The 24,586-nt window shown below is 39.0% G+C and overlaps 1 protein-coding gene across 1 annotated transcript in view; it reads left to right on the top strand.

The window, feature by feature from the left end:
- The window catches only part of LOC139711242 (uncharacterized), a 49,942-nt gene extending 25,356 nt beyond the window's left edge, over positions 1-24,586 (top strand). The window contains exons 19-48 of the mRNA XM_071623158.1: positions 592-748; positions 1,576-1,687; positions 1,954-2,218; positions 2,771-3,076; positions 3,573-3,763; positions 4,611-4,788; positions 5,355-5,522; positions 5,854-5,992; positions 6,484-6,680; positions 6,900-7,325; positions 7,592-7,707; positions 8,583-8,771; positions 9,356-9,424; positions 10,290-10,440; positions 10,928-11,095; positions 12,443-12,521; positions 12,992-13,106; positions 13,567-13,619; positions 14,738-14,864; positions 15,830-15,933; positions 17,020-17,125; positions 17,908-18,064; positions 18,639-18,705; positions 19,178-19,244; positions 19,833-19,915; positions 20,919-21,051; positions 22,043-22,084; positions 22,836-22,901; positions 24,055-24,106; positions 24,576-24,586. Coding sequence (XP_071479259.1) covers positions 592-748; positions 1,576-1,687; positions 1,954-2,218; positions 2,771-3,076; positions 3,573-3,763; positions 4,611-4,788; positions 5,355-5,522; positions 5,854-5,992; positions 6,484-6,680; positions 6,900-7,325; positions 7,592-7,707; positions 8,583-8,771; positions 9,356-9,424; positions 10,290-10,440; positions 10,928-11,095; positions 12,443-12,521; positions 12,992-13,106; positions 13,567-13,619; positions 14,738-14,864; positions 15,830-15,933; positions 17,020-17,125; positions 17,908-18,064; positions 18,639-18,705; positions 19,178-19,244; positions 19,833-19,915; positions 20,919-21,051; positions 22,043-22,084; positions 22,836-22,901; positions 24,055-24,106; positions 24,576-24,586 — 4,094 coding nt within the window. The remainder of the gene's footprint in view (positions 1-591; positions 749-1,575; positions 1,688-1,953; positions 2,219-2,770; positions 3,077-3,572; positions 3,764-4,610; positions 4,789-5,354; positions 5,523-5,853; positions 5,993-6,483; positions 6,681-6,899; positions 7,326-7,591; positions 7,708-8,582; positions 8,772-9,355; positions 9,425-10,289; positions 10,441-10,927; positions 11,096-12,442; positions 12,522-12,991; positions 13,107-13,566; positions 13,620-14,737; positions 14,865-15,829; positions 15,934-17,019; positions 17,126-17,907; positions 18,065-18,638; positions 18,706-19,177; positions 19,245-19,832; positions 19,916-20,918; positions 21,052-22,042; positions 22,085-22,835; positions 22,902-24,054; positions 24,107-24,575) is intronic.

The following is a 24,586-nucleotide window of genomic DNA, read 5'->3' as shown; positions in this document are numbered from 1 at the left end:
CTGCCGTATTGCGCAGTTCTTTATAATTAGACTTGTCATAACCTTTCAATATCAAACATAGTGTCATGGATTAGTGGTTGGGACAAAGCATTTTCTCTACTCGAAATTATGGTTTAAGGAAATTAGATGAAAATTATCCTGGAGAGAAGTCTAAGTCAATGCTGTTCCCATAGTATCCATTTCTATCCTTTTCTCTTTTTCTTTCTTTATATGTCTATATATTCATTTATTCATCTATCTCTTTATCTGTGTATGTATCTATCTACTATCTATCTATCTATCTATCTATTTGTCTGTCTGTCTATCTCTTATCTTTGATGTCTATCTCTCTATCCCTGTACCTGTATATATGTTTTCTCTCTAGCAATGCAATATTATAGTATCTATGCATCATTGCTCGGTTCTCTTTCTCTCTTTGTACTTGCCGACGTTTCTTCCGCCTCTTGTCCATCAAGTGAAATTTTACAATTCATGTTACACCCACTGCAATCATTATATCCATTTTAAAATATATTACGCACCAAGCATAATGGTGTGTCATGCAAATGCTTTTGTTCTATCCAGTCATCTGCTGCTGTTGTTGTTTATCAGGTAACTTTGAAGACACCTTCATCTGCCACCCCAGAAGGGCCAAGCGAGGCATGAGCGTTTCTTTCTGGGTCAAACTAGAGTTTGACCGCCCACCTCCCGCTCCGGTCGGGAATGCTACTGCTGCCCCTTACAACCCGGAGAAGAAATACCTTCTGAGGTTTGTTGGTTTTTATATCAGCCCCTGTAATAGAAGTCAACAACCACTGCTGTATGAAATTGCTAGAATTAGCGGGAATAATGTCCTCCTAATGATGACCTCCATATTCAACCGCATTTAGGTGCACCATGCGTGTCTCAACAGCGTAGTTGAGTGCCAAAGTAACTCACTCAGACACAACACTCGCATTTTAGATGGTGACTTTGTATTCAATCAGAGCTTCATCAGTACCATGATGTGCATTAACATGAAATCCAATCTTCGCAATAACCATTAGTTCAAATTCTCAAGGAATCAATAAACCTGGGGTCCGTTTCATGAAGTCATCACATAAAATAATGTCTTTATATAAACCTCAGAACGGCCAAAGTCACTCATTATGTATATGTGAGGCCCAGTTTATGGAAACAGGGACGTCGATTCGTTTTGAGGATGGTTGGGAAAGGCGTTTGGGATAACACATTTTCTGGTGGTACTTCCGGGATTAATCGGCTAATAAGCAAACTGCCCGAAGTGTGCCTTTTGAGCGAAAAGCCTCTCATAAGACTTTCATGAAACGGACCTGTGAAAACCTTGCACTACCTTCTCGCAAAGATCAGGAGGAAAGCCTGATACACACAGAAGAACCTCTCCCCAATCCCGCATACAAATAAACGCTTGCAGAAGCACACATACATAGTAAAAACGAGAATGAGACGGCGGCTCTTACACTGAACCATCCTCCAAGTCGACGAAAAGGCAAACCTTTCTGCGTCGAATTAAATGGAAAATATAGTCCAGGGACATAGATAACGTTAGATCTATCAAACCGTACTTCTTCCTTACAGTTCGGGAGGTCAAGGAGCATCGAAAGGTTTCAATGTCTATGTCCGCGGCGAGACAATCAACGTCGTGGTCGATGACGGCAGCACGATGACGTTGAAACAGGTGTCCGCAGAGGTAAGAAATCTGCGCTTGAGCTCGCTCTTAAAATAAAGAAGATTGCACCACCGTTTGATTCCAAGCAGTTAGACAAAAAGTATCATTGATTTTTTTTTCTGCAACAGATCATGACTTTGCTTGATTTTGCTTGACTTTTTTCTCTGATTGTACGAGTGTGTGAAAGATTTTTTTTGTATCAGTTTCACGTATTCAAACGACATGCAAAACATTTTATTTATCTATCTTGACTTTTTGCAACATTTAACTTTGGTGTCTTCCATCAGAATATTCCCGACAGCACATGGACCAACATCGCCTTCACTTGGCACAAGTCGGAGTCCTTCCTCATTTACATCAATGGCAAAGTGGCCACGCCCATCGATACCGTCGTCAATGTGTCGACTTGTTGCTACGGCAATGCGACGCATTTTGTTGTTGGGCGAGGACAGAGCGAAGACTCGGAGTTCGGCACTTTCCGCATCCACAACCTGGTAATCTGGGACAAATACGTGTATCCACGCCACGCCCACAAGTTACTAGGAATTGCAGGTAAGAATGCATCGACTTCAGAAATGTGTCTTTCTTTCGAGACGTGTCCAATTTCTACAATGTGTTTCTGTGATTGGGATTTTGTGTGTCGGAAGTTGCCATGAGATATCAACGAACCTAGTTTCAGTGCAAGCGATGATAACGATCTTTTATTCATTATGATGAAATGTTTATACATGCTTGACTATTTGAAATTTTATAGTAGCAAAACACACCTTGTTTTTATATTTGACCACCCTAAGTCACTGTATTATCTTAGTATCGTCACGCATTTCTCCCAGTAGATTGTGTTTAAGAATTTGAGTTTATTTATAATAACGACATATGTACAAGAGAGTTTGAATACATAACGGTAATCTATCAAGAAGAGCTTCATTGAACATACAGCTGATGGTAATAATGTACACGATGAGGTTGCTAACAGAACCAAGAGATAGCACAGGTGCTAGTAGGTGTAGATCTCAAAAGCGTGTCGTAATTATACGTTCATTGGAATATTTCAAGATTTGTGCGTAGTTCAAACATTCATATTTCAACCCAACATCCAAACAGCCGGTGAAAAGTACTTTATGGATCTGGCCGACTTCTACTGGCCCTTCGACGCGCCAGCGAGCCTTCCGTGGCCGGTTCTCGGGTTCAACGGCGGCTCCGCCTTGATGAATGACCGCCACTATTTCGGCCGCTGCTTGTACACGGACGGAAAGAACGACTACGTGCAGCTGCGAGACTTCGGCAGCACGCACTGCGTGACAAACCCGTCCCAATGTTCTAACGGCTTGGTGGTGGCGCTGTGGATCAAGCTGAGAGACATACCCAGCGGATCCAAGTGCCTTTTGACATCTGGAGCTGACGTCACAGGTGGGATTGATGACAACATTTTCCCCATTTCATCTATTTTTTTTTTCGGGGGTGGGACTGAGGGGCAGAAGAGATCTTCATGAGCAGTGGCGGAGCAGGCGGGGCGCACCGGGCATGCGCCCCTTTATTTTTGTTAAAACAAAAGAAATAAAAAGAAAATGGAGGGTGCACGTGCCCCCCCCCCCCCCTTACGGAATTCCTGGATCCGCCCCTGATAAGTATACAGTATAACGTATAGGCTCTCTATTTTTTTAGAAAGAACCTCTTCCTAAAAATGTAAACCTTCATTTAATCGTTATCGACAATGTTAGTTTCTTGTATTTAAGATGGCATAGTGTCCATTATGAATAACATTTTTTTTTAATGCGAGCTTGTCCGTGTGTGTTTTGTTTGCGCGTGCATATGAGAACAGTTATAGGGGCCACAAATTACAATTTCTCAAGTCCAAACCTTTTCATTCTCCTAATGGTACGTTCTTTGCAAAATGCCCAACCAGGTGAACGAGGCGTGACTATCGGGCAGACAGTGGACGGAATAGACGCAGTGGTCAGCGACGGGTCGACAACGTGGGTAGTCACGAAGGACTTATCAAGTGAATACTATGGGGTGTGGCTCTATCTGGCCGTCAGATGGGAACGAGTTCTCGGACTGAGCATGTTCATAAATGGTGTCAATGTTGGCGAACAGGTAAACTTGATCAAAGCAATGAATATGAAATACCATATAGTTATCATCTTGAAACAGGCATCTTTTCAGTCGTCTACAACAATTAAGCTCTGTATGTCTCAAAAATTTTCATGTAGGAAGTTACTATTTAATTTCCTTTTATCGGAAATATAATAGGCGATTATATATCTGGCAATTATATCACAGTACCATGCACTGATCTAGATAGGAAAATTCCCTATAGAGATCAGTGGTAACACCCCGTGCGTCTCAAACACGCAGTGCGTCTGCTCCGATTTCCAGCCTGTGCTTGGAGGGAGCTTTAATACCAGATGATGTCATTTGTTGATGTCTTGTCTCTTCTGACAAAAGTCTGAGAGGCACAGCACGACCACTCTCGAATAGGTGAAATGTCCCACATTTGTAAAAGGGTCGCATTCCATGCGCAACAGATGAGGGAATGACAAACCATATCAAAGTTCCATCGCTAACACCGTAGTAGCTTTTTACGAAATGAATGCACCAAGAGCAGAATTTTTGATAAAAAACAACGACAAACGGAAAAAGCATACTGATGTGCAGGCATGGAAAGAAAAGAAAAACTCAAAGCGCACATCTGCACTACAGTGTACTCCCGAACACGTTTATAACGTAATTCTCTTTACAACTAAGTAAAAATTCAGGTCCTAAAATCATTGTATTCGTTATATCTTAATATTAATCTATCTTATTATTCGGCCATATCGAAATTTCCATATAACGAAAGAAAACTGCCAGTCCCAGGATTTCGTTATAACGGGAGTTGCCTCTGTTACTCTAGAGTACTATGCCTTGGCTTAATTATGATTGTCCTATTTCTTGCAAACAGGTTACCGGCACGGAGGACCCGAGGAGTTCTGTCCAGCAGACCGAACTTCTCCTGGGGCGATGCAGCTACTCCGCGGACGACGACGGCTTCGTGGAAGCCCACTTCGACGACGTCATCGTCATCTTGCCGTCGAGTGGCGAAGATCTTCCTGACGCTTCTCTTCTTCATGGCGACCAACGTAAGCAACTCCATGATATTGCTTAAATTGCTTTAATCACATTGGATCTTGTAGATAATATGCAGAATCAGTATCCTCTCCCATCGTATATAATTATTAGTTAAATAGATTTGGGGCCTGTTTCATAAAGATTGAGCATAAGTCAATGTAAGTTGCAATCAATTGCAAAACTTACGCTCGATTCAACGAGTTACGCTCAATAAATCGAGCGTAAGATCAACTCTTTATGAAACAGGCCCGTGAGCTCTCTTGCATTAGTTATGACATATTTATCTTCGCCTTCATACAAATGGGCTTGCACATGACAAATGTTATATATTTGGAATTTCCAGAGACATTAATTTGAAATCTAAAATTGAATATTGATAATTGAAGGGACAATGGGCAGTATAGACGATTGTTCGAACACATTTTTTTTTATTTGTTGTGAGGTGCCTTTTAGTGATACACGAGTTTGCACGAAATTTACGACATTTGTTTACAGACGGAGTTTTATTTCTGTCGCTCTATATTGTTCTTTTTGATGTAATTGGAAAGGTATTTCTGTCTTATTCCGCACCCCTCAGGATGCTCTGGTTACGTAACGCCAGACCTGCACTTCAACCTCACTTCCGCTGAAGACGGAGTGTCACTGTTCGACACCAGCCCGGTGGAGCGTCAGGCGAAATTTGGGGGTAACAGCAGGGGCGTGTCCCTCTGGCCGCAGTACAACAGCAAGGGTGTGGTGGATGTAGGTGAGTGCCGTATACCAAAGATGGTGGTTTAAATATACGTGTATTGAAAAGTACATGTAGATTCAAGACGGGGTAGTGACAGGATTGTAACTAATCATATTGGCAATGATGGCATAGCGGATGGCAACGACGAGAACGACGATGATGACGATGATCATGATACTGTTGATTATGACGATGACGATTGGGATCATAGTGATGGTGATGTTCTTGCTTGCTGGTGGTGTTAGAATGATGTAAGATATGATGACATTTGATGACGATATTAATTTCGAGCACGAGTTGATATTGCTAATGACCAAAGCCAATTTGACACCTTTTCGCCTCACAGGTAGTTTCCGTGAAAGTTGTTTGAGTTCACCGGCCTTATGTAGAAATGGGGTGTCTATTTCGTTTTGGATCAACGTCCTGGACTTCGAGAACATATTCGATCCTATGACTAATCCACAAGGGAAAGGCTACTTATTAAGGTAAGAAACCTCGAAAAGATTCTTGGTTTTTGATGATGCAAATTTTGACAATAAATCAATAGGAAGCTTAATTAGTCAAGATCATCAAATCAATTTAATCACAGTAGCTTGCAAGAAGTTTATTAGATAACGCTTGTTGCCTTTCAACTTTAAATACTGTGTAATTATTATAATCTGGCACAACATTTCTGCTGGCACAGTAGCACCTGGGACATGGTTTTATCCCTTTTGATATATCTTACTTCATTTTTACTTCATAGTCTTTTTGTTTATTCATTTTGTTCCACATAAGAATATAAAGCAATGGCAGGCCTACTGTGCTTAACATATACACTCAAATACAAACGCGCACGCTTGCACGTTTGCGCACACAAGATACCTCAATCAAGCTTCCGCACTTCCATAGTCTTATATGAACTGCATTCAGTGTCGGTAACAATGATTACCAAGTTTAACCAGTAATACGTACATATCCATGATTGATTTTCCAGTTCCGGTGCTCAGAACGAGAATTCCACTGGGATCTCAATCATCACCAACAACATCACGACCACGGTCGAGGTTCGAACGGAGCATCGTCGCTGGAAGAGTCATTTTCCGCTGAGCTTCCCGGAAGAATGGACGAACTTCGCGCTGACCTGGAACGCAAGTGACGGCATAAAGGTCTACGTGAATGGCGTGTTCCAATGTACGTTAAATAGGACAACAGCACTGAAACCTTGCTTGATTTTGATATTGTTGTTGACGTTGTTGTTGTTGTTGTTGTTGTTGTTGTTGTTGTTGTTGGTTGTGGACAACATAGTTTCCATATAATCGGAAGTAATGTGTGATATAGAAAAGTAAGAGGCCCTTAAGTATGTAATTGGTAGAACTCATATATTATGTTTGTCATTGCATCCGCCTACAGATGACTACACGCCTCCAACGACAGTGAGCCTGTACAACTCCACGTACAATGCTACGACCTCGGATGCTCCCACGACAACAGCTGAGACCACTACACAGCCCCCTACCACCACCGCTGACTTCACTACCAATTCGGTCAACACGACGAATGCAACGGACGATGGCGTCACCGCAGAAGTAACCACTCCCCAAGCGATCCTCGTCGCGACGACGGACGACGAGACCACGCCCATCGTCACCACACCGCACTCTTGGAGCCCGCGCGGAAACGACACCTACGCGCATTTGCTACTGGGAGCGCGGAATGACTTGAATGAAGGCTACCTTCGCGCTGAGTTCGCCGACCTCGCTGTCTGGTACGAAGTGATTGATATGGCAAATCCGCTGTTGACAAAGATTCTGATGGGAGAAGAATGTCACGAGATTGGTGAGTTTATGAAAGAGTAACATAACAACTTGCAGTTTGGTAATCTGTTTTTGATTGTGATAAGTGATCACCATTCTAGACAGGAAACTATCTTTGATAAAGTCTATATCTATGCTCTTATGTTTATTTTTTTGTAAGAAGATAGTCCTTAAACGTTGTAACGGTAATAACAAGCCGTTGACACCGTATCATTGTTCTTCCTGTAAAGGAAATGTCTTTGACATCAAATTCGATTTTTACATAATTTCTCAAACTTTATCCCACAGTCATCACTGATAACCACGACGAGCTGGCGGCTCTAGAAGTTTGGACCGGTACGATTGAATGCGACTATCGACATCTAGCAGACTGTACCGAAGACTTGGACCAGTTCTTTCAAGTGGTGAGCATGTGGTTCCTTCTTGGGGGACCTGATATGAAGTTCTTGGTTACAGCTGTGGACAACTACTAGTATTAGAGGGTAACAACGTGAAACCGTTAAAACCCATCTTGTCGACCTGTGTGCACTGCACTTGCATTGAGCCAGATCTGTGATAGTTGTTGAGATTCATGGTCTCTACGCCGTACCGCCATCCCACAATAGTTTATAAATATTAATCACACCACATTCTTGCATAATATCGGGAGGGGGGCAAAAGAAACCTTCAGAAAAATTAATTACTCTATACAATTAAAGCGATGACATGCAAAGGGAGACTAATCCATGAATGCACCGATGTTACGGATGTGCTTTGTGCTGATGTTAATGTTTTGTCATGTAGGTGGTAGGTAATGAAATATCATGGTGACTGAATCCGTCTATAGGCACGTACAGACGGCGATCCTTAACCTTGGGAATAAGCTAGCTTTGCAGATAAGCTCTATGGGGCGCCAAGTCTCGCACGGTCGATTTCGTTCCGAAAGTCGTCGAAATGACTGATTACGTAACTAAATCGACCATGCGACACTTGGCGCCCCATAGAGCTTATCCTCGAAGTTAGCTTATCCTCGAAGTTAAAGATCACCGTTTGAACGTAACTGTTGTCCGATAAGTGGTAGCATGATTATAATTGATGCATGCCACATACACCCTAAATTTCTTTGTTGTTATTTTACGTATGTATCCATTATCGTGTAGTTCATCTTTATATCTTTTATTCCTTTCCTTTCTTTGTATGTTCTCTTCCATATTCATCTCATTGACATGACTAGTTTTTCTGACAGTTCCTTCTCCTTCTGTTGTCAATATTGTCACATTTTTTATTCTCACTGTTATAGATTTCGAACGAGGACTTTGATGACGACACGGTGTACGAGATTGCCAAGCTGAGGCTGCTGAACTACACTGTGAGCAGCACCTACATGACCGTGGACGAAATGGAGATGACCACTATCCTGCTGAGTAAAGCGCTGACCCGAACTCTTTCGTCCTCTATTGATTCTACGTATGCTGAGACTGACATGAAGGTAAGAACAAGTCCTCACGTAAGGGTGGTAACACTGTGGTCTCGGAGGAGAACAGACTTTGATTGTCCACAGTGGAGCTTTGGTGTGCTTTAGGGCCCGTATTGTACTGTAGACCAATGTTTAAACCCACTTTAAATCCAACTTGAACTCGGTTTTACTTTTTAGCAGAATACGCGGTCCGAGGAGTTCCTTGGGACAACAGGGTACCATTGAAATTCTAAGATGTAGAAACACTCACGTGGCACTTGTTGAGCTCTGGTGTGGTGGTGAACTGTGGCATAGTGTTGTGGTTGATAGTGCAGGGCTCAGAATCACAGGGAACACTGAGATCATACTTTCAACGCTGTGTCGCATTTTATAGTGGAGACAGAGTGTTACAGTGGAAACACTGTGTTATAATAGGATCACTTGTGTAGTGGGAGATCTATGATGTAATGCGATCTTTGTGATGTAACAGGTACTGGAAACACTGGTTTGATTTGAGTACTCTGTATCTTGGCTAACTACTGGCATTGTGTCACAGTGGATGATGTCGATGTACTATATCGTATATATGTTTTGTATTTCTATCTGCCTTCATACAGGATCTTCTTGACATTGCCAGCAATCTGTTTGACAGCAGTCGCAGCCGACGATGGACAACCATACATCAGGTAAGGAGATCAATGTGAAAATGGTATATTCACATCATATAAGTACAGTGAAGACAAACAAAAATCATTTTGTAAACTTACACAGCATGATAATTAAGGAAACTGGTTATGGCTAGAAGAACACTATAAATGATGTATTAAATTCATATCACTTACTCCTAATGACCATCACCAACTCTGCATGTATCCATATATCCAATATTTTGAAGTGTTGACTGAGGAGAGTTCGACGTACAGACGTGTATACGTAAAGAAGTCAAATCTGTCATTCACGACATGATGTCTGAATGAATAATACACAATAGTAATTATCCTTTTGTGATATTTTTTTCCAGTATCTTGGCTCCAGGGCTTGGCACTATAGTGTATGAAAACCTCCTCTCAGGGTTATTTCCAGACAAAATGTGATATCATTGAGAGGAAATGCAGCACAAATTTGATTATATCGTGTCCGTCAAGAAGGTAAAACAGGCACGAAAAAATATTTCTACAGTTTCTGGTTACGATTAAATTGTTTCGAAATTGTCGAAAAGAGTTAAATGACTTTGCAATAGTCTGACATCTTGCAAACTATAAAAGCATTTTTTTATATGATGGTAGGAGGTCATATCAACTTGATAATGTGCCCCGTGCAAACTAACGGTTGCTGGTCTTGTCATAGTTGTCAGTGTAACAAACATTTGACAAATATAATAAACACACATTGTAAAAGACGCTCCTTTCTGTCAAGCTGAGTGTGCCGTAAACAGTTACATCGTCTTCTCGCACTGCGCAAAATTGTAATAGCAAGCTTGATTCCGTTATTTTTCTAACCATTTCTTATTCATTTGCGTGTTTGTATGTTTGTTTTGGTGTTTACCTTCAGACTCGGCGTCGTCGAGGGGCCTACAGTCCGAATAGCGCCCTCAGTCTGGCTTCCCAGCTGGAGAGTTATCTCATGTCCATGGCGAAGTACATTGAGGGAGTCAACGGGACTCGAAGTGACGTCAACATTACCATCGTCTCAGACAACATAGGTATGTGCTACCGCGCATGGGGAATTGTCTTCTTCAGTGAGATGTGGAAGGCATTTCTTGAAGGGATCTGAAATGGAAAGTTGATGAGTAATATCAATATATGAAGAGTCACAGTCTTTATGTTTAGATTGACTCAGCTACACGACGGTAAACAACAGTATGTATAGTGACTGTCAAATCAACATTGAGTATGGCCTAATATTGTGGAAAATGAACGCATATTCGATGAGCACAAAGCTACTCTTTTTGATCCCGATGATACTGGTGTGCAAATAGACATAATACAGTTTAGTAAAACACTGCCTAGTGTATATCGCTATCATTTTGGCCACTTTTTATTATGTCTTGCAGAATGACTTTACTATGGAGATAGCATCAATGACTAGACAGTTTGAATAGTGTGAAGTAATATTGGAAATCTTGAGATCTTATTTCTGAATTGCCTGTGACTAGAATACCTTTGTTGTTGTTTTGTGTTTTCGTCCAGTCGTCCAAATTGAGCGCTTTATGGCCGACGCTGTTGTTCCTGGGAGTGTGTACACGTTCCCGAACTATTACGATCCCCGAATTCAGGCTTTTAACGAGTCATGGAACTACCCTACGGACTACATTCAGCTGCCCCAGAACATCTATGACTACATTCCTGCTTCGAGAAGTAAGAATTTGAAATCACCGAATATCAAATATTTAACATCTGAAATCTCACAAGGATGATGACGACAATGATGGTATTGATGATGATGATGATAATGGTGATGGTGATGATGATGGTGATGATGATGACTATGATGGTGAAGATGATGATGATGGTGACAATGATAATGATGATGATGGTGGTGATGATGATAGTGATAGTGATGACGATAATGATGATGGTGATGATGATGAAGATGATGATGATGGTGATGATGGTGATGATGGTGATGATAACCCACTTAGCAACATAATAGTCACAATCATAATTTGTGTTATAGATTGCGTACATGTTGTAGTATGAAGATTTTTATTCATCTAGGTAGTATGATTAAAGTGCGTAATTTAATCTGTTCGACTGGATTTAATTGTGGAAATCATGGAGAAAAGAGTATCGTGATTGTTCTCTCCGTGATTTTCAGAAGTAGGTCCAGTCGAACATATAATATTCGCACTTTTGTCATAATTTGTGTTATCATGCTGCTGAAGATGATGACGACAATGATAATAATCTTGTCGACACTAAGTTGATGGTTAGATCTCTGACGTATTTCGCTGCTGCAAATAACCAGTTCCGAACATAGGTCTGTGACGGTGATGAATACATCATGAACGGGAGGAATGGTGCTAAGGAGGGAGATCAGATTTAGGAGCGTAAATTGATTGTAACTTTTTATGATCAAAATGTCACTGAATCTTCTATTCCTGTCGTTGGATTTGTTCCTTCATTCCTTCACTCTTAAAACATCCGAGTCAGGACTGACCCGGAAAGGGCCCGTTGAGGTCACACCTTGTTCCGGGTCATAAATGACAAGGAATAGGGTACCCCATTCAGAGTCATGAATTGGGTCAGGGTGACCCCATTCCGGGTCTTCATGACCAAATTCCAAGTCATTTTTTATCCGGAACGGGGTGTGACCCCAACGAACCCGGTTCCGGGTCAGTTCTGACCCGGATTTTTTTTTTTTTAGAGTGTTAAATTGGATTCGTGCAAATGCTGCAATCATGATGCTTTGACTCAACTGCGCAGGACTCTTAATCAGGTTGTTTCAAAATCTATTGATCTGTCACTTTTGTTGCAAGATGAATATTTCCTTGCACATCAGTCATTACCACAATTGTCTTATGTTTAAGTTACAGCGCCGCAATGATGATGGTCACTTTCTTGATGTTCAGACAAAAGTTTGTTAGACTCTACATCAACGTTTTATATTGACATTGAATGTTAATTGCTTATTACATAGCAACTGGCTAACGGTCAAAGAAAACTGCTGATCTCGTATGACTTTCTTTCTTTCCCTCTTCGCAGAAAACAACGGAGAAATAACCATGGTTGGAATCCTCTTTGACACCCTATATGAGATCATCCCGTTGGAAACCATGGAAGAGTAAGTAGACAAAAGAAGAGTATTCTTTTAAAAAGTGCTAAGGATCGTTAAATATGTTGACTAAAACAAAAGCAAATATAACTTAAGGACGAAGACTAATCTCATCTTACATTGTTTTACAATGTCATACACATCACTGGCAGAGCAAGCCCACACACTTCTGTGTTTGCTCTTAAGAGCACAAATTGTTTGGATAATATCCAGATCTCATATTAATCATTCCCCAAGTCTAAACGGTCAAGAATAATAAAGAGTTGTCAAAGATCATAATTATGTAACCATAAAGATATAAACAGCTTCTGTCTCTGGGAGAAAAAAATATATGTATCGATAATAAATATGTTGAGCAATGCCATAACATTTACAAGTAGTTTTGTCTTGCGCAGCCATCTAGCAAACTATCCCCTGTATGGTCTGGACAAGAAGAAGAAGTACAGTAACTTTGAATATCTCCCTTCTTTTGTTTTCAGGGAACTTTACAAGGATTCGCTGAAGGTGGGTAGTCGTATAATGTATCTGCGAGTGGAGCCAGAACTACGGAAGAACTTGTACAATCCAATCGTGCTCCAGATGGAACATAAAGAGGTAACGAGATCTTTTATATCCACTTATTCTATAATAAATCATTATTGAGAATCTATGATAGTGTTAATTGTGATAGATAAAACAACATTAAATTGCCTGTCAGATCTCTAGCGATGGAATTCCAGAAGTTGGTTTATAATACCCAATTTACATTTCAATAGTATGGATTTAGATTTCGCCTTTTGAAACAAATGCTAAAAATACAACAGTATATAAATAATGTCAATTTGGAATTTAGATCGTTATCTATATCTTCGAATTTATTTGAAGACATTTTCGAGAATCTGGGTTTGGGTGTTTGTTATGTAGTGGAAATTACAAGTTTAACACATAAACATTATACTTAAGACCATTACTAATTTACTCAATATGCCGAAACTAAACATAATGTACAAGAAAAAAAAAGTCGTAAACTCACATCGTTTCCACTCTTTGTGCTTCCTCCAAATATTTCTCGCAGACCCTGACATCCAAGGAAAAAGCCTTTTGCGTCTTCTGGGATTTCACAGTCCCGTAAGTATGACCTTAACTTGCAGTATAGTCAGTCATTTAATTTCTGAGGATTTGTTCTGACTGTATAGTTCCTTTGAAGGGCGGTGAGTTGGCTCAGTCGGTAGCGAGTCTGCCTCACGATCCTAAGGACCCGGGTTCGAACCCGAGACTGGACTGAGCAATGTTGTGTGTAAACATACCGTCCCCTCTAGCAAGAGGCAAAACACTCTGTCCCTCGGATATGACATATAATAGAGGTCCCGTGTACGAGAGAGTCACAACTCATGCACAGTGGCGGATCCAGAGGGGGCGCAACCGGCGCACCCCCCCCCCCCTTTATTTGTCGTTAAAAACAAAAGAAATAAAAAAAAATGAAATAAAACCCGGAAGTGGCACCAAGAACATTAGTCACGCCACCCCTTTACAGAATTCCTGGATCCGCCCCTGATGCACGTAAAAGATCCCGCTTCATTCATTCATCGCAAAGTGCAGGGTGCTTAAACCCGGTGAAGTGGTCCCACCTCACATCCAACTGGACCCCATGGAAGACCAGCTTAGAGTAGCTGAATATGGACTATTCAGCCATTATCCAGCCACTATCCATCTTCTCAGATGGAAATGAATGAACAAACAAACAAACTGACTTTGCCAACATTTTTAGGTAACCCCCCCCCCCCTTTTTTTTTCTCTCTCTCTCAAACATGAGATGCCACTTCAGTCTTCAGTTTCACGGCATGCTACACTCGCTAAATGGAGAAACTTCGCTAAGTAGAAGGTCGCTGTATATCCAACAATAGCAGTTATACAGTCACGTATATCAAAATTTCTAGTAAGAGTGCTTTAAACGATTTATTTCGAAGATTAAACAAGAGTAGACACATGTATTAAATGCATAATATTATATGACAATCGCTCTGGTCTTAGTCCTAGATTCTTTGTCTATTTCTACAAATAAAGTAATCAGATGCACCCAGGACCAGGAGTAGACATTGAGTAAAAATGGAAGGGGTGTCTATAACTCTAAACATTTCTTCTCTTACACTCTTCAAACCGCTCATATCGTAACACCATGTTCATGTTTGTCTATTGATTGTCAAGTCACTAAAAGTTTCTTATACTCGCTTCATTTTTCTCTGCAGTTACACGAAGGAAGGGGCGTGGAGTATGCGAGGGTTGACCATGGAAGAGAATAACTCCTCTTTTACCACCTGCCACTCCGATCATCTCACCCACTTTGCAATCATGTTCCAGGATAAAGACCCTGTGGTAAGTTGTCGACTACTAGTACTTTAACCCTCTGTGTGTGGCACACTTATTTCCTGTCCATAAGTGTGCGTGTAAAAGTTGTGCTCATTTGGCCCATTGGTTGAGAAAGGGTTAATATGCACCTTCAAACCTTTCTTGCGGTTAGCTTATAGAGCTGGCTGGCGGATGACCCTTGAAAAAAAGAAAAGCTCACTGACATTCAGATCACATTGATACATCAGAATCGGTATAAGATGATTTGTGGTTAGAGTGCCTCCATTTGAAAGAGATGTCAAATTTTCCCTTGAAAAATTGGTGTATGAAAAACTGATCGACTATTTACACAGGACATCCGTAATTTCAGAACACAAGTAGTGAACTATTTGTCGGGATCAATAGCCTTGATGCTTGTGATAGAAATAGCACCAGAATTGAAATCATTATACTTGTTTTGTCCCTATTTATTACGTAATGCGTGTGAACATTATTTTGTATGAATGTTATGTTTATGTATTCTACTAATTGTAGAGCAATTTGTCAATCAGTTGCATAAAAACCTCTCGACGGAAGAATTTCATGAATTTGAATAATTACGCAGTACCCGCTGCATGCTGTAAGGATTAGAACCAACACTTGCTGTCGGGCTGGAGCTCGGTGGTCTTGGGGAGATGACGCCTGTCCGGAGATCAGGAGGTCGTAGTTTCGAATCATGCGCGAGTACGTACGCTATGACTTCTTTTATCATGGCTACTACTAAAGCACTGATCAATTCAGTGCTTATTTACGTCGATGTAGGGCAATTTGTCAATCAGTTGCACCCATGATGTTGCCAAATAGATATCAATGAATGATTAAATCTATAAATGCGCTTATTAAGTGTATGTGAGCACTTGTATAAGACTGATATGATTTTGCTTAGTAGCTCCTCCTTATCACTTTGCAACCTTTCGGAATGCAATGTTATTATGTCTTTTATCATTTCCCAGGTGGTTTCTATTCACGACACCTACTTGAAGTACATCACGTGGGGAGGGTTGGGCATCTCCATCATTGCTATCATCTTCCTCATCATCGTCATTGTGACAGTGCCGTGAGTATCATTCATGAAGGTTTACATTCATTTCCTGTGATACAGATACATGTAGGCCCAGTAACAGGTAAAGAACAGTAGGGACTCCCACCCCATTTGAAATTATCCCCAATACTTCTCCTTCTTCTGCTAAATTCATCCTTTTTCTTTTCATTCTTTTCCACTTATTCTCCCTCTTCTTTTTGTTTCTTCTCCTTCTGAATCTTATTCATTATCACTAGCGACCTAATTAAACAAGTCAAATGCGTCTCATTTTCCTTGAATACCAACTCAAAGAAAGGATAAGCATTTATAAGATGGAGAAGTTTTAGATGGTCCTAGCAATCAAGCCCAGTAAGTTTCTGTCGTGACCAAAACATAAACACGGTTAAAAAACAAAGACAAAAGGCAAGAGGATTCACATTTCATATAAGCAAGAACAGTACGGAATAAGTTAGTGTAAATTGTGTGTTAATCGAAAGTAACTACGTCATTCTTCACTCTAACTCAGAATATTCAAATAATCATTATTTTGAGGATAAGTATTCTTTAACCAATCAAGTCACAGAAACCACATTTTTATGGTTTCATGGGTATTTTCTATTATAATTTGTTAAATTTATTGAGAGTGTTTTAAAGGCTAGAACTACATTTTCTACTTCATTTTTGGCAAAATTTTTGTCTCAAGTAGCCTATACCATCTCGGTTACAGAACTTCTAATTACTAGATTTACAACTGATCATAGACAAAAAAAGTTGGTAACACACTTTACAAGATTCAAGTTGATAGTTCTGTCAAATCGGTATTTTTAGTATTTTTCAGATTAGTGAAGATCCTACAGAGTTAATCAGTTCTGTCTCGTCTTTTTCCAATCATTTATCTCCCATGATATCATATCATATACGGAGTTGAATTCAGAGTTACTAATTTGAAGAGCGCAAACTGATAATTTCTGCGGCAAAATTTGTCAAGGACGTGAAGATTTTATAGAAGGTTATCCTTTTGTCATGGGTCAAGATGGTGAGGGCGTCCTAGCTCTCTCTCTTGTTTCGCGGTGCGTCTGATTTTTTATTTATTTATTTTTTTTTTACCGTTCCTCTCCGCAGTGACATCCGCACGCTTCGCAACGCCATCCATATCAACATGCTACTGTCCATGCTCTTCGCCGAGATCACTGTCGTGGTTATCGACTTCCTTTCAAACCTTGACTGGGTAAGATCATTCGTCATTATTTCTTACGTTACGTTAGACACCCATGTGTTTTGAAAACGGAAGTAGGGCCTTTATTTACCTGTGTGAAATTTTTCTTTTGCACAATATATTCATGCTCTGTATTGTCTGCTGTTGTATTTTTTGTTTTTTTAAGTCGGCCTGCTCTTCAGGTGATCGATGAAGCTTGGTAAGGTTGTAGCTCCTTGCCTTCTCAACTTTTATTTTTCTTTCTGGTTGTACCCTTCCCCCCCCCCCCCCCCCCCCAAAAAAAAAAAAAAAAAGAGAGAGAAAAAAACAGCGAAAGCATTTTGCGGCATCTTAGCTCCTTTAGTTTTAGACGTTGTTTTGTTGTCTCTGTTCAGAAATAAGATGTGAAGTACCAAATCAATGGCCAACTATCTATCATACATATATATAGAAACCGATAGATTAAATCTATATAGCCGTTGAAGTAGGCCTACTTGTGCCGACTCACAAATCCATTCGAGTGCTAACTTCAGTTAAGCAGGATTTAGATAATGGAACTGGTTTTTTTTTCTCATCGATCACTCGTTGAAAGCAAATGTTTTGTTTCCGGCCACCAACCGAAGTGTATCAGGTCGCAGTCTGCTGAATCCGACTTGTGTTGGTCCACTATCAGGCCAGTGTCAGAAATGTCGGGCGATAATCCGATGAGGCAAGATCGTCCGATAAGGATGAGGATCTCTATCTTCTCTTGCTATTATCTATCTGTCTACCTTTCTATCTCTTATTTTTTGTATCTTCTTCTTTGCATCATAAAGGTTTCGTGCAAGGCAGTGGCGTGTGTGATGGAGTACTTCTACGTGGGCGTGTTCTCCTGGATCATCATGCAGTCTTTTCATCTCTGGGTCGAAGTCAAAAATCCCAAGGACATCCCATTCAAGGAAAAATTCAGATACTACTTCCTCATTGCGTGGGGTGAGCAAAACAATAATAATGTACAACCTATTTCTGGTCTTTAGCTTGCAGACACAAGCTTTTATGATTCATGATGCCCAAACTAACATTCAAGCAACAAGAAATAAAATATGCAAAATATGCAAAAGATTAAATGCGTTTCTAGTTTGGTATGTGGGCAAACCATGAATTTACAGAAGTTCCGTTATTTGTTTGTTTATTTGCTTGCTTGAACTTTCCCATGTAAAACAAAACGTTGACAATTTCAAATATGTTATAAAATTACAGAATTGATAAATTTCACACGTTTTCTCACTATAGTATAATATCGGATATTGTCACTATGCAAATGAGGCAGGGCAATGAAGTTCTTGTCTCACAAATAAATTTCATCTTGGTTTATACATTGAATATCCTTTTTTTGTCAGCAATAACAAAGGAAGGAAATTAAAGACACGTGAGAGGGTGTCTATCAATATTTTGTGTGTGTTGAGTGCCGATTCGCACAGAAAATCTCATAGCATTGTACACACTGTCCAAAGACACTGGCACAGAAAGTGTCAATGTATTCTCAGATTTACATTTTGTCTTTCAGGTATTCCTTTGATGGTTGTTGGTGTTTCATTTGCTCGTACGTACAACGGATACGGTGTCACAGAGAAGTAAGTAACAATATTTTTTCCCATTTTGTCGGTTTCTATTTCCATATGTGTTTCTTCGTCAACATTCTTATCACAGTATCTTAACAATTCGACTGTCTTTACCACACCGTCTCTGTTAATATCCATATATTCTGTAAAAGGTCATCAATGAAAAGAATACCGCTGATCTATATGGTAATATTCATTTATGTCAGCTGAAACATTATCATGATTATTACTAATGTGTCATTTTAGCTGCTAATTTTATCTATTTATTTATTTATTCCTTTATTTTGATATGATATCATTTTCCCACGGTTGGAATGTCTTATGAGTCATAGTAAGATAGAATAACTCCATTCATAAGGAATTATGATTAATCGAACAGCCTTGAACCTGGAAGTTGTAATATCTTTGACGGCAGTTGGTAGAAGAGAAGGACATACTGCAATTTTTAATGATATCTAACAAAATGTGTGGTCTTATCTATCAGATGCTGGATTACGTTTGAAGACAACGCGCTCTGGGTTTTCTTTGGCACAAGTTTGGGGATGATGTTGGTGAGTGATGGAACTTTGTATCAGTGACTTAAAAAAGAAATGAAATAAGAAGAAGGAGAACGAGAAGTATGTGGGCGTGATACTGCAAATCACATTTGATTGACAACCTGTCTTTTATTTTTTCCTTGCACGCGCTTTGTAGAAAACCTTTGCATACAGACGATACACTTCTTGTGAAGCCATGGTGATTTACAGATACTGTTTTAAAAGAAGACGATTGGATCAAGTTAATGAATTTGACTGCAGTTCTATTGATTGTTACTCTTTGCAACTAACATCATTAGAAAAGTATGGACTTTTCCTTAAAAGTTGCTGATGTCGACACAGTAGACCTTACAACGCATCAATGTGAAAAAAAAAAAAACCTGAACATAACAATGTCTGATGTGCTGTGTCAAATTAAGTGCTAAATGTGAATTGAATAGATAAGACACGCACGCACGCAAACAGGATATGAAATTTTCAACTTGATATTATATATTTGCAAAATTCTCATTGCCATTGTCACGATTGTGAGCAGAGCAAATCATTGTTTATTGTAAATCAACATGTCATTTTCTGCTTTATTATTTTGCCCGGTTTCTATAGATTGCTGCTCTCATCGCCATAGCAGTGCATCGGAATAGTACGACGAAGGAAGCAAGACGATCAGACTTGCTGAAATCCAGGGCGTAAGTTTTTCTTCTTTTTATTATATCATTATCATTATCATTATTGTTATTATCATTATTATTATTATTATTATTATTATTATTATTATTATTATTATCATCATTGTTATTATTATTATTATTGTTGTTATTATTATTATTATTATTATCATCATCATCATCATTATCAGCATTATTTTATTTCTATTATTACTATTGTTGTTGTTGTTGTTGTCGACAGTATTATAAACCCTGTCAATCACTGTCGTGCATTTCATTTCTCCTTTTTTTTCCCACCTTTTACTCCTTTAAATGGAATGGCGCCTTATTGCGGTCGAAAGTGATCGATATCACGCTAGCTATCCCATTCTTTAACTGATGCATCGCTCTTGTACCTTGAAATATTTTCCTTCGTTTGTGATCATGAGTGGGTCTTTAGAGGATTTTTGCTTCCGACACGATTGTGATTTAACTTATGTGGGTTCTGTGTTTGCCTTAAAACTTACTTTGACCTTTACTTTGACATTTCAGTACTAAAATCAATGTAACGATAACGAATTCAACAAGGCATACGCGGTGCTGTTGGAATGATGATGGATTTTATCACAATCACTCTCACCACCCTTTGCAGATGATGCTAGGCTTCACTCAGTGAATTAGTGAGAAGTCTGTACAGTGTGTATGACATTATCAATCAATTAAACTTTAAAAAAAATACAGTACGGATTAGAACAAGAATTTGAAACCATCTTATCTTATTCATATGAAGGATATTTTTGTTATTATCACAAAAATAAAAGATGTTGGACATCTTTACCTGCATTGTCATCCCCTCTTGTTTTTTCGTTTTCCAATTGGTCATCCTTCTACATCGTATTTTGGTATCTTGTAAGTAAATGATTAAACGGTACTTTCAAGAAGTAATGAATTTCTGTTATTTTCTACTTTCAAGAAGTAATGATTTCTATCATTTTCTTCTCATTATAATTACATTGATTGTTTGCTTGCTTCAATGTAACTGTAGGGCCAGTCTAAGGGCGACCGTTCTCGCCATCCTATTCATGTCGGTCACGTGGTCACTCTACGTGGTCGAGGTTTACTACAACCACCGGTACATAGAAATCACGTATTGCTACACGGCAATGCACGCGTTACAGGTAAGATGGATAACGTCCCCAAAATTGCTTGCAAAGATATATATTTTTTATATATAAGATAGGTTCTAACATAGAGCATTTCTGCGCTCTGATTTGCCCCATGCAGTATGAATGCATTTTTTTTTTTTTTTTGGTCAACCTATAAGATCAGACGGTCCTTATTAAAACGCGAAAACAAGGTTATGAAAGTGTTGTAGTGATGGTTCAGCGTGTGCATGCTCCACGCCTCAAACATGCCAATTATCATTTGTATAGTGTTTCTTTTTTTTTCTTCCCTGTTTCTGGTTTTAAAATCACCATTTTTTTTTTCAGTTTTGTCGACTACCCATTATGCGTTTGGTAATTTTTATGTGATGTACAACACTCACAGTGAACTTTATAGGACGCATTATTGATTGATTTCACTTTTGGGTGTTCATGTGAGGAATCATGAAAAAACAAAACAAAACAAAAGAAAGGATGTACATACACTTAATTTCATGGGTTTTTGAAACAATGTACACGCATTTTAGGCAGTCGAGAGACACTCGGTTTTGAGTCACTGTCAAGAGCTCGTGTCAGACGCTGATATTTTTTCAATAACTGTCCTGTTTTATTAGGTACAATTTTCATGATTCTTTGATTTGTCTCTGTATGTGTGTGTGATAGTGTGTGATGCGTCTGTGTATTGGCTGGATGAGAGTGCAGATCCATAGAGCTAAGGTTCAAGAGTGACCATATACGTGCTGCACAAAATCAATGCAGTTCTCAGCCGAATTCCTGTATACGGCAAAGATTAGAGGTCATTAGAATTGGCTTTAAAAAAGAAAAAAAAAAGAGTTATGATGATTATGCTCTTGTATGAATAAAACAGTTGTATGATGTTTTACAATAATATTGATAAAAGATGCACAGATCAAAATGTATTACAGTCCCTGTGACAAATGACCGGCTGTAAATGTATGCCTGAAACCTCCTTTTCTTCACTTTTATTATAATTTTGTTGTTTCAGGGCTTATTCTTGGCGATTTTCTATGGCTTGTGCAACCCCGAGGTGAGATTTTACAGTTGATATATTTGCCCAAGAATGCGTAATAACACATGTTTCTCGTCGACTTGTCTCATCACTATCGAATCATGCTACACACTATTTGTGTAGCATGATTCGATAGGAATTAACTAAATCAGTTTCAACACAATAAAAGAATGGTCATTAGTTTTCTATGCATTCATTGTTATTCATCATGTCTGAACAAAAATTATTCCTGTGACTTGTGGTGTAGTAATGAATTGGCACCAATCGTGCTATATTCAACATTGACCAAAGAAACAGCGCTGTCCTGAACTAACTAATCATAAACAGGCTGATTGTGAAGTACTGATTTGCGGGTTGCACGTGTTCTTTTTTTCCAAATTTGATATAACTGAATGTGCTACATGCATTGATATGATGGCAAAATATTCGTGTGTGAATGTACTTGGATATTACACAAAACCATCAATTAGAGATATCTGGCTACATTTACTAAATTAACAACATAAATAGATAGGTGGATGGAGAGAGAGGGAGGGAAAGTTAAGGTAATCTATACCCAACTACAAATAACACCATGGTGAAACAATAAGCTTTAATAGTGTTGCAAACATTTCTAAATCCTTCTGTAGCTGCTTACCATACGTCTTACTGATTTACATCTTCATTTACCGTATTCATACTTGTATTTCCTCAATGTAATATTTGAGATGACTGAGCTAGAGCCTATATCACTGTGTAATCGTTCATGTTCAAATTTCCATTGTTGCAGGTCCGACTGGCATTTATGGGAGCCGATCTTGAAATGGAGTTCTCAAAAGTGGAAGATGTCTCCATCGTAAGTATTGAATTTTCATGTTAAAATAGTATCAGTCGTATCATAAGTGCGTAATGATATTCCATGATCACTGCTGATCCAGTCCATTATTGAATGGATATGCATGCGTTCGAGTACTATCTCCACAATCTTTTACACACATTTACAAGCTATTATACAACCGATGTGCACTTCGTGTTTGTAACAAACAGAAAGTGAGTGCAAAGATGTATAAAAACTTATCCTGCAAAAACGAAACAAAAGAAACCAAAAACCAAAAACAACTAAACAATTAAACAAAACAAAACAAACAATCAAACAAACACCAAGACTGCACAGATATTCGGAATACGGTCAGTCATTATCGGACAAACAAACTTGCACATAGACAAACAAACACATAAAAAAGGGGCACTCAAACGACCAGTCCATAAAACTGTATGTATAATCATTACATTACTGTTGTCGTTTTCGCCACGTTTTTTGTGATAACGACCAAACCGCCGATCTTACGTCAACACAGTACATTGTAATAGGAACTACCTCATGCACTTTTATATTTTAGTCCAATATGGGGCATTCACACAGTTGACCATAATAGATATGCTATTATAAGAGTGAATATAAGGGTGTTCCAAGGTATTCTACATGATCCACGGCTAATTATCCATCCCTGATTCGTATTATCATGACAATTGCTATTTTTATAGGCAGCCTACTTATATTGTAGATGATGTTTCTATCATAAGCAAAATGGTGATCGGAAATTATTGTTTCAGCGGCATCTGTGGGAGCATTCCGTAACCGACTAACGGTTGATCACAGTGGCTAGTCATTTTCTTCAAATTTGTTATGTGCTTGTAAATATCTGTAAATAAACTGTATTATAATGTAAATAACGCAGTCTGCAAGAATCTTCAGCCTACTGAAGGAGGCAGACTTAACCAAAAGAAGAAGAAGAAGAAGATTTTATTGTTTACCATTGTTCATATCTTTAGCAGCAGCAGTAGCAGCAGTAGTAGTAGTAGTAGTAGTAGTAGTAGTACGTAGTAGTTGCATCAATACTACTACTACTATACTATACTACTATGAACTACTACTACTACAACTGCTACTTTCATTATCACATCGGTCATGATCACTTATGACAACTTATATTCTATTTTTCCTACAGACGCCGGAGCCAGAAGAATCAATTATGCTACAACCTCTTCCGAAGCCTACATGTACGTATTCGTGATATTCGTGGTAACTTTAATCTAGTCAGACTGACTCAAGTTGCTATTGACGTTGAATAATGATAGGCAAGAGAAAAGCATCAACAGAAAAGCAAAGTTTTCGGTACCGATTATAACTGCTACTCATGTGGAATACTCTACCGAGATACCACGACAGTTCTAGAAAGAAAAAAAAAAGGAAGTGTCTTAATAATTTCTACCACAGGCTGAAATTCGCTAAAATAAATCTAATGTTTAGTGGGTAGCAATGCTGTTGAGTAAATCTAAGCTGTAATTTTATATCTGATTGTTGTTGTCCTATGAATCATGAAAATCAATAAAAACATAAAAAATGTACAACGCAGACTGCAGCAACTAAAACTGATTTAACAATGAAAATATTGAGAGTTGTGTGCCAATGGTTATATTAAATCATAATTGTTGTATTGTTCGCTTTCTTTCTTATTTCATTGTACAGATGTCGCATGA

Source organism: Diadema antillarum, unplaced genomic scaffold (genome assembly GCF_040938485.1).
Source record: "Diadema antillarum isolate AM-2024a unplaced genomic scaffold, OU_Dant_1.0 seq00001629_RagTag, whole genome shotgun sequence".
NCBI classification, from domain to species: domain Eukaryota; kingdom Metazoa; phylum Echinodermata; class Echinoidea; order Diadematoida; family Diadematidae; genus Diadema; species Diadema antillarum.
This window is presented reverse-complemented; position numbering and strand designations above follow the sequence as displayed.